The sequence below is a fragment of the Ictalurus punctatus genome, chromosome 9, assembly GCF_001660625.3.
Source record: "Ictalurus punctatus breed USDA103 chromosome 9, Coco_2.0, whole genome shotgun sequence".
Lineage (NCBI taxonomy): Eukaryota > Metazoa > Chordata > Actinopteri > Siluriformes > Ictaluridae > Ictalurus > Ictalurus punctatus.
The window spans coordinates 32,285,204-32,295,203 of NC_030424.2; the positions used below are offsets into that span (position 1 = coordinate 32,285,204).

Sequence of the window (10,000 nt, forward strand, 5' to 3'; positions counted from 1 at the left end):
CAGCAGGTATCCAGCCTGAGTGTGTATGATGCCTTTAGGTTTCCCCGTGCTGCCCGACGTGTAGAGCAGAAACAACATGTCCTCACTGTCCATGGGCTCCGGAGGACACACACACGACTCCCTCGCCATCGCCTGTAATCACAGTCATGTAAATACTGCTTATAATAATAATAATAATAATAATGATAATAATGATGATAATAATGATGATAATAATAATCATTTGGAACTTCTCGGGTGATGAATGGTTCATAATAAGAGTGAGAAGCACGGCATTATTACAGGAGATATTTGTAGAGATATTCAAAGGAACATGACATTATTTCCACAATATTGCAGCCTTTGATAATTATTCAATGTTTTAATGATCCTCAACGGGTTATATCATATCTCAGATAGGATAAAAATCATAAATCAGTAACAACACCACAAATCTCCTTTTAAAATAATCACATTCAAATTTAAATCACTCAGATATTAAATATTTAAATGTGATTCATAACAATGGTGTAATGAATATTAACAAGCGCATAATGAATATTAAGATGGGAATAACAAATATAAAAAAATAGTAGTGTCCTTAAAATATATACCATATTCACTATGTCCTGATTCAGGAATAATAATATGTTTATTATATAATCCTCTAACGCACAGTGAGTGACGTCCTGTTCACTACACATGCTCCCTACGTAGTGTATAAGATCCTGCCACTGTATAGACCCTATACATGCCTAAAGAACACCTCTAATGACACCCTGATCGATCAAAGGACTTTTATAAAACATACTTGTTACAATTAGAATCTGAGATCTTAAACATTAAAATGTATGTAAATATATAAATATTACATTTAGACAGCATTAAAACAGTGAAATTTATTCTGACACGCTTACTTAACAAGATTAATAAGCCCCGCCCTCACCTCCTCCAGGGGCGTGTCCAGTTCCCCCATCGGCACACTGTGATTGGTTCTCTGAGCCACGAGGACACTCTTCACTGAGGGACAGGACTTCACTGCCACGTCCACCGTGGCCTTCAGATTGATCACACGTCCACCTCTCACACCCTGATCACACGTGATCACCACCTTACACTCAGCTGTGTGTGTGCGTGTGTGTGAGAGAGATGGAGAGAGAGATAATACCAGGTATTATTATAGTGTTAGAACTGAGTATTAAAAGCAGAGCTGGATAGGTTTATTTGATCATATAAACAGAAACATTATTAAATATTGTTTTCAAATTATCATTAAAAATATTCGAATTCTCACAGTTTTTATTTTCTTCAGTCCAAAAATTCAAACATATTAATTTAACATTTCACAAACGCTCACTGTTTAAAAACGTTTGTAATCGTATTACAAACAGAAATTACAAAAGTTTTCTGTAAAGAGGTGTTTATGTGACGTGTAGGGAAGGAGTCTCCAGTGTCAGCGCTGTGGAACAGTCAGAGGTGAAGCTGTGACTTTAATTTCAACATCTTCAGCACAGAGTTTACACTCTCTACTGTTTCACTCCAACACACACACTGAGATTACTGTCTGATTAACATGAAGAGAGAGAATAGAGAGAGAATAGAGAGAGAGAATAGGGAGAGAGAATAGAGAGAGAGAATAGAGAGAGAGAATAAAGAAAGAATAGAGAGAGAGAATAAAGAGAGAGAATAAAGAGAGAATAGAGAGAGAGAATAAAGAGAGAATAGAGAGAGAGAATAAAGAGAGGGAATAAAGAGAGAATAGAGAGAGACTAGAGAGAGAATAGACAGAGGGAATAAAGAGAGGGAATAGAGAGAGGGAATAAAGAGAGAATAAAGAGAGGCTGGTGAAGGAACATCAACGAGATCTAACTTGATTTTCCAACATTAAATGTAACTATAAACAGATAAAAAGTACGAGGTGTTGTTCTATAATAAATAAAATCGTGGGTGAGGTGCTGTGGTGTGAGAGGAATAAAACACTTGGGGACGCGCTGTTAGAGGAAAATAATCAGCTTCAGGGTCACAGTAACTCCACTTCATCACACCATCCTGTCACTCAGTATTTTACTGTAAAACACACACACACACACACACACACAGTGTAGGAGTTGTGTATGTTTATGTTTTCCACCTTAACCTAAATCTCAGGGTTAAATATTCACGTGAAGAGGACTGAGAGCTGCTGTGTGACTTTCCTTATCAACGCTACAAGGTCAGTTAAAAAAAAAAAACTATAAAGTATCTGCACTTGTACAGGACGGAAACACACACACAGATATAACTCAGTCATGGAGGTGTGTGTGTGTGTGTGTGTGTGTGTGTGTGTGTGTGTGTGTGTGTGTGTGTGTGTGTGAAAATGCTGACTCGGTATGTACACAGTAATCACACCAAGCATTTAAACCCCTTATAGACCTGGATTTCACAACATCTTTTCTTTTTTCCTGAAGTTTTTAAGAGCAGAGGAAACATGTTCTTCACCAGTACAGGAATTTAGCCATTACGCTACGATCAGCGCTAACACAGAACTTTGCCAGAATGTTCTGAAAGGTTTCTGCTGTGACGTTACACCAACGTTCCCCGTTACACCACACGAATGGGGGGGTTATGGATTATGTTAACGTCCGTACAACATGTTTCCCTGAACATTTATAAAATGTTTATAAACATACAACAGACAAAAGAAGAGTGCAGTATAAAAGTAAAATCCCTCGTCCCGTTCCCCGTGTCCTCACCATCCTGAATCCTGCCTGCCAGAGCGTCGGAGCTGAATCCAGCAAACACTACAGTGTGAACAGCTCCGATCCTCGCGCACGCCAACATGGTCGCCACCGCCATCGGACACACGGGCATGTAGATGGCCACGCGGTCTCCTTTCCTCACACCATGGCTCTTTAGCGTGTTTGCTAACCGGCAGGTCATCTCCAGCAGCTCTCTGAGGAGAGACCAGATCACAGCACGTTACACATCCTGAGGAATACAATAAACTCAGTTTAAACACGTTAATGCTAATTTATCACGTGCTAACATTCCTCTCAGCATAAGAAATAAGAATCATGTAGATATGAGATTTCAGCTGAACCCCATCGGTGTTAATTATTTATATATAATGTGAGACACTAAGTAGATTAACACGGTAAAACTTTTGTAATAAAACCCTGTAACACCTGTAAAGTATATTACTTTACATTCTGTGAAATATATTAACACTGTCACTATTTTTATTTTTTGTATTTTTATCATTAGAATTTGTATTACAATTTTCTAAAATGTTTACCATTGTTTTTATTTTACATCATTGATGTTTCTATCACTTTCATGAACACAAAAGGTTAAAAGTGTAAAAGTTTAAAAGTATAAAATTGTAAAAATATAAAAGCATAAAAGTGTTAGAGTATAAAAGTGTAAAGGTGTAAAAGTGAAAATGTGTAAAAGGATAAAAGTGTAAAAGTATAAATGTGTAAAAGTGTAAAAGTATCAAAGTATAAAAGTTTACAAGTAAAAAGTGTAAAAATACACAAAGTATAAAAGTGTAAAAGTATAAGTGTAAAAGTGTAAAAGTAAAAATTGTAAAAACATAAAAGTATAAAAGCATAAAAGTGTAAAAGTGTAAAAGTAAAAAGTGTAAAAACGTAAAAGTATAAAAGTGTAAAAGTATAAAAGTGTAAAAGTATAAGTGTAAAAGTTTAAAAGTAAAAAGTATAAAAGTGTAAAAGTATAAAAGTGTAAAAGTATAAAAATGTAAAGTATAAAAGTGTAAAAGTATAAAAGTGTAAAAGTGTAAAAGTATAAAAGAGTAAAAGTGTAAAAGTATAAAAGTATAAAAGTGTAAAAGTATAAAAGCGTAAAAGTATAAAAGCATAAGTGTAAAAATATAAAAGTATAAAAGAGTAAAAGTGTAAAAGTATAAAAGAGTAAAAGTGTAAATGTATAAAAGCGCAAAAGTATAAAACTATAAAAGCGTAAAAGTATAAAAGCGTAAAAGTGTAAAAGTATAAAAGCGTAAAAGTGTAAAAGTATAAAAGAGTAAAAGTGTAAAAGTATAAAAGCGTAAAAGTATAAAAGAGTAAAAGTGTAAAAGTGTAAAAGTATAAAAGAGTAAAAGTGTAAAAGTATAAAAGCGTAAAAGTGTAAAAGTATAAAAGAGTAAAAGTATGAAAGCATAAAAGTGTAAAAGTATAAAAGAGTAAAAGTATAAAAGTATAAAAGAGTAAAAGTGTAAAAGTATAAAAGTGTAAAAGTTTAAAAGTAAAAAGTGTAAAAACGTAAAAGTGTAAAAGTATAAAAGTGTAAAAGTGTAAAAGTTTAAAAGTGTAAAAGTGTAAAAGTATAAAAGTGTAAAAGTGTAAAAGTGTAAAAGTATAAAAGAGTAAAAGTGTAAAAGTATAAAAGCATAAAAGTGTAAAAGTATAAAAGCATAAAAGTATAAAAGAGTAAAAGCGTAAAAGTATAAAAGAGTAAAAGTGTAAAAGTATAAAAGAATAAAAGTGTAAAAGTATAAAAGAGTAAAAGTATGAAAGCATAAAAGTGTAAAAGTATAAAAGAGTAAAAGTATAAAAGTATAAAAGAGTAAAAGTGTAAAAGTATAAAAGTGTAAAAGTTTAAAAGTAAAAAGTGTAAAAACGTAAAAGTGTAAAAGTATAAAAGTGTAAAAGTGTAAAAGTTTAAAAGTGTAAAAGTGTAAAAGTGTAAAAGTATAAAAGTGTAAAAGTGTAAAAGTATAAAAGTGTAAAAGTATAAAAGCATAAAAGTGTAAAAGTATAAAAGCATAAAAGTATAAAAGCGTAAGTGTAAAAATATAAAAGTATAAAAGAGTAAAAGTGTAAAAGTATAAAAGAGTAAAAGTGTAAAAGTATAAAAGCGTAAAAGTATAAAAGTATAAAAGCGTAAAAGTGTAAAAGTATAAAAGCGTAAAAAGTGTAAAAGTATAAAAGCGTAAAAGTGTAAAAGTATAAAAGCGTAAAAGTATAAAAGAGTAAAAGTATAAAAGCGTAAAAGTGTAAAAGTATAAAAGAGTAAAAGTATAAAAGCATAAAAGTGTAAAAGTATAAAAGAGTAAAAGTGTAAAAGTATAAAAGAGTAAAAGTGTAAAAGTATAAAAGCGTAAAAATATAAAAGCATAAAAGTGTAAAAGTATAAAAGAGTAAAAGTGTAACAGTATAAAAGTGTAAAAGTATAAAAGTATAAAAGTATAAAAGAGTAAAAGTGTAAAAGTATAAAAGAGTAAAAGTGTAAAAGTATAAAAGCGTAAAAGTATAAAAGTATAAAAGCGTAAAAGTGTAAAAGTATAAAAGCGTAAAAAGTGTAAAAGTATAAAAGCGTAAAAGTGTAAAAGTATAAAAGCGTAAAAGTATAAAAGAGTAAAAGTGTAAAAGTATAAAAGCGTAAAAGTGTAAAAGTATAAAAGAGTAAAAGTGTAAAAGTATAAAAGCGTAAAAGTGTAAAAGTATAAAAGCATAAAAGTGTAAAAGTATAAAAGAGTAAAAGTGTAACAGTATAAAAGTGTAAAAGTTTAAAAGTAAAAAGTGTAAAAGTGTAAAAGTGTAAAAGTATAAAAGAATAAAAGTGTAAAAGTATAAAAGAGTAAAAGTATAAAAGTATAAAAGTATAAAAGAGTAAAAGTGTAAAAGTGTAAAAGCGTAAAAGTGTAAAAGTATAAAAGTGTAAAAGTATAAAAGTATAAAAGAGTAAAAGTGTAAAAGTGTAAAAGTATAAAAGTATAAAAGAGTAAAAGTATAAAAGTGTAAAAGTGTAAAAGTATAAAAGAGTAAAAGTGTAAAAGTATAAAAGTGTAAAAGTGTAAAAGTATAAAAGAGTAAAAGTGTAAAAGTATAAAAGAGTAAAAGTGTAAAAGTATAAAAGCGTAAAAGTGTAAGTATAAAAGAGTAAAAGTGTAAAAGTATAAAAGAGTAAAAGTGTAAAAGTATAAAAGCGTAAAAGTGTAAAAGTATAAAAGCGTAAAAGTGTAAAAGTATAAAAGCGTAAAAGTGTAAAAGTATAAAAGTGTAAAAGTGTAAAAGTATAAAAGCGTAAAAGTGTAAAAGTGTAAAAGCGTAAAAGTGTAAAAGAGTAAAAGCGTAAAAGTGTAAAAGAGTAAAAGTGTAAAAGTATAAAAGAGTAAAAGTGTAAAAGTATAAAAGAGTAAAAGTATAAAAGCGTAAAAGTGTAAAAGTATAAAAGCGTAAAAGTGTAAAAGTATAAAAGAGTAAAAGTATAAAAGAGTAAAAGTATAAAAGCATAAAGTGTAAAAGAGTAAAAGAGTAAAAGTGTAAAAGTGTAAAAGTGTAAAAGTATAAAAGTGTAAAAGTATAAAAGAGTAAAAGTGTAAAAGTATAAAAGCGTAAAAGTGTAAAAGTATAAAAGTGTAAAGTGTAAAAGAGTAAAAGTATAAAAGTATAAAAGAGTAAAAGTGTAAAAGTGTAAAAGTATAAAAGAGTAAAAGTGTAAAAGTATAAAAGCGTAAAAGTGTAAAAGTGTAAAGTGTAAAAGCGTAAAAGTGTAAAGTGTAAAAGTATAAAAGTGTAAAAGTATAAAAGTATAAAAGAGTAAAAGTATAAAAGTGTAAAAGTATAAAAGTATAAAAGAGTAAAAGTATAAAAGAGTAAAAGTGTAAAAGAGTAAAAGTGTAAAAGTATAAAAGAGTAAAAGTATAAAAGAGTAAAAGTGTAAAAGTGTAAAAGTATAAAAGAGTAAAAGTGTAAAAGTATAAAAGTGTAAAAGTGTAAAAGTATAAAAGAGTAAAAGTGTAAAAGTATAAAAGCGTAAAAGTATAAAAGCGTAAAAGTGTAAAAGTGTAAAGTGTAAAAGCGTAAAAGTGTAAAAGTAAGCACCTCTGAGCTGTCGAAGACGTACAAAATAAATGAAATGTATTGCTCGGTAAATTCAGATGGTTTGATGGAACACTGAATAAAGCTCCTGAGGGACAGGGGTCTAGTCCAATCCCTAAGGTTGACGTCATGGCTTTAATTAATAATTAATTAATTATGTTGTAAGTTTTGAGCAGGACCAGAACAAGTGAGGAGCCGTTTCCACAACAACATTTTCATGTAAAAACGGGAAAGGTTTCATGTGGTTCGTTCTAATATAACTCCTAGGTTTTTTCATTTTGTTTGAAAGTGCAAAGCAGAGCCGTCCATAGTTTAAGTTTTAAATCACTTACAGCCGGAGTGGCTGAACCGTGTTAAAAGCACTAGAGACATCAAACAACATGATCCTCACAGTGCTTTGTGGCCTCTCCAGGTGTGTGTAAGCTCTTTGAAGCACGGAGATGATTGCATCATCCACTCCAATATCAGCCTGGAATACAAACGGAGGCGGATCCAGGCAGAGTTACGCACCATGGGCCTGAGGTGCTGCAGAAGCAGCCTCTCAAAGGGCTTCATTACATGTGACGTTAAGACCACAGGCCTGAAGTCGTTGAGAGCACTGGGACGTTGTAAGGGAGGTGTAGTAATGTTGTAGTAATGTTGTAGTGGAGATGTAAAATCCCAGCTGGACCTAAAGGCCTGAGATATAGATATATTCTGTACAGAAGGTCCTCTGTATCCTGCTGTTCCTGATGACTTCCAGATGTTGGAATGATATGAGATGTTATATAAGTAAGAAACCGTTCCTCTGTGCTGCTAATGATGTATTGAGTTTTTTCACGTGCCACGTGGACACATATTCAACACACACACACACACACACACACACACACACACACACACACACACACACACTCTCTGAACAAGCAGATTTATGTTTATTTAGCTCAGTGTTCTTTTACATGTGAACTGTAATAAACCTCTGTGTGTGTGTGTGTGTGTGTGTGTGTGTGTGTGTGAAGTTATTTATAATTTATAATTTAATCTACACAGCAGAAAGAGTAAGAATGAGGACATTTGATCCTTCATATAAACAATAATCTGTGAACCAGGCTGTGGGATGAAATGAATGTAATATTTTAATGTCTCGTTACCTTCAGACAATCCAAACACTTCTCTACCGCAGAGCGCTGCGATTATTGTCTTCCTGCTTGTTGTCTTCCATCTCCACTTTAAACTCTTGTGTTCATTTACATTTCCACACTGATTTATTATTCAGTAAAATGTTTATGTTATTACAGTGAGGAATGATTAGCAGATGGTTTATGGGTCACTAGAGAATTAGACTTTAAATCACCGTCCTTGTTTCGGGCTGAAATGAAACACATGCCTCTACTTACTCTGGTGCATGTGTGTGTATAGGTGTGTGTGTGTGTGTGTGTGTGTGTGTATAGGTATTTGTGTGTGCTTGTGTGTGTGTGTGTGTGTGTGTGTGTGTGTGCATGTTTGTGTGTATGTGTGTGTGTGTGCGTGTGTGTGTGTGTGTAGATCAGGCCAGTGTTTAGAGGGTGAGAGAAAGAACAGATGATGATGTGATGGAAAAAAGTAGCTGTGTTTCTTAATTTAGTATTTATTCTCTAAACTGTGTGTGTGTGTGTGTGTGTGTGTGTCAGTAAACCTCATTATAACCAATTTAAACAAAATGTTATATATAATTTTAGCTCAGTGTGTATAATTATCACCTACACACTCCACCTTTCTGTCCACCATCAGGAGAATGTTTACAAACAAACTGCACAAACGAACAAGAACAAGTTAAAAGGCACACAGGTGAACAGATCCCCGGAAGTAGAGATATCTGACTGTGAAGTACTTGAGTATTTATCTCTGTGTAATGTAGGCGTAAAGATGGAACTTGTCTCACCACCTACGAGACGCGTCAGTGAAAAACAAGAAACAGAGGATTTCACATTGATTTCTTAAAGGAATTTATTTCGGTGGCTCGTGGCAAGTAGACACTGCATCCTGTATTAGACGTTCTGTACACCGACAAATAAAAACTCTCCATTTAAATAAAGCAATGTATGCTCGTCTGTACTGCCACTGGACATGCTAGAGGAGCAGCCTCAAGCTCCAGTACCTACAATACCCTGTAGATGGCGATATCGCCTCATAAGCCACTGCAGAAAACTTTAGGGTGCCATACAAAGTGTAATGAGTAACGGTCGTTATCACATCGTCTCACATCGTCTCACATTGTCGTCTCACATTGTCGTCTCACATCATTTTACATCGTCATCTCGCATCGTCTCACATTGTCTCACATCGTCTGACATCTCACATCGTCATCTCACATTGTCTCACATTGTCATCTCGCATCGTTTCACATCGTCTCACATCGTTTCACATCGTCATCTCACATCATCTCGCATCATCTCACATCGTTTCACATCATCTTACATCGTCATCTCACATCATCTCGCATCGTCTCACATTGTCTGACAACATCTCACATCGTCATCTCACATCGTCTCACATCGGAGTTTCTCCTCACCACCGTCTCCTCGGGCTTTATTCAATCAGATCTAAACAAATACGTAATATTCAGAATATACACTATGACTGGTACAGCACAGCTAACAGCTAGCATGGCTCACTAACACTACAACCACAAAATACTAAAGCACACAACACACACACGTTATATCCTCTTATGCACACAATGAAGAGGTTTATTCCTGAGCAACATTTCATCATTTCATGTAAGTTCTCTAAACTGGATTTCACAAAATTTCCCAAGCAGTAACGCCCTGAACTCGGTGTAACCAAACATCTCCAGAGAGCTGATACCACGTTACCCCGTCAGTCCGTTCACTCCGCCGCAGTAATCAGCTTTTACTCCGTCTGATTATTTAAGATTATTCCTCATCACACTGTACGAGATCTCAGTAAACTGTGTGAGGGTGTAACAGAGTGTGTGTGTGTGAGAGTGAGTGAGTGTGTGTGTGTGAGTGTGTGTGTGTGTGTGTGGAGTTTGCATGTTCTCCCCGTGCTGCGGGGGTTTCCTCCGGGTACTCCGGTTTCCTCCCCCAGTACAAACACATGCATGGTAGTCTGACTGGCGTGTCTAAAGTGTCCGTAGTGTGTGAATGGGTGTGTGAATGGGTGTGTGAATGGGTCCACGTGCACATCCAGACAGTTTACTGTAAATCTCACAC

The 10,000-nt window shown here is 33.6% G+C and overlaps 1 protein-coding gene across 2 annotated transcripts in view; it reads right to left on the reverse strand.

Annotated features, from left to right (window-relative positions):
- Nucleotides 1–10,000, reverse strand: part of acss1 (acyl-CoA synthetase short chain family member 1) — a 58,231-nt gene that overhangs the window by 42,222 nt on the left and 6,009 nt on the right. For both annotated transcript variants that reach the window (XR_008396948.1, XM_017476889.3), the window contains exons 3-5: nucleotides 2,712–2,911; nucleotides 926–1,101; nucleotides 1–132 (exon numbers count right to left, since the gene is read on the reverse strand). The exon at nucleotides 1–132 is cut by the window's left edge and continues 21 nt beyond it. Coding sequence is in view for 1 of the 2 variants with exons in the window: in XM_017476889.3 (XP_017332378.1) it covers nucleotides 1–132; nucleotides 926–1,101; nucleotides 2,712–2,911 (508 nt within the window). In the remaining variant the exon portion in view is untranslated. The remainder of the gene's footprint in view (nucleotides 133–925; nucleotides 1,102–2,711; nucleotides 2,912–10,000) is intronic.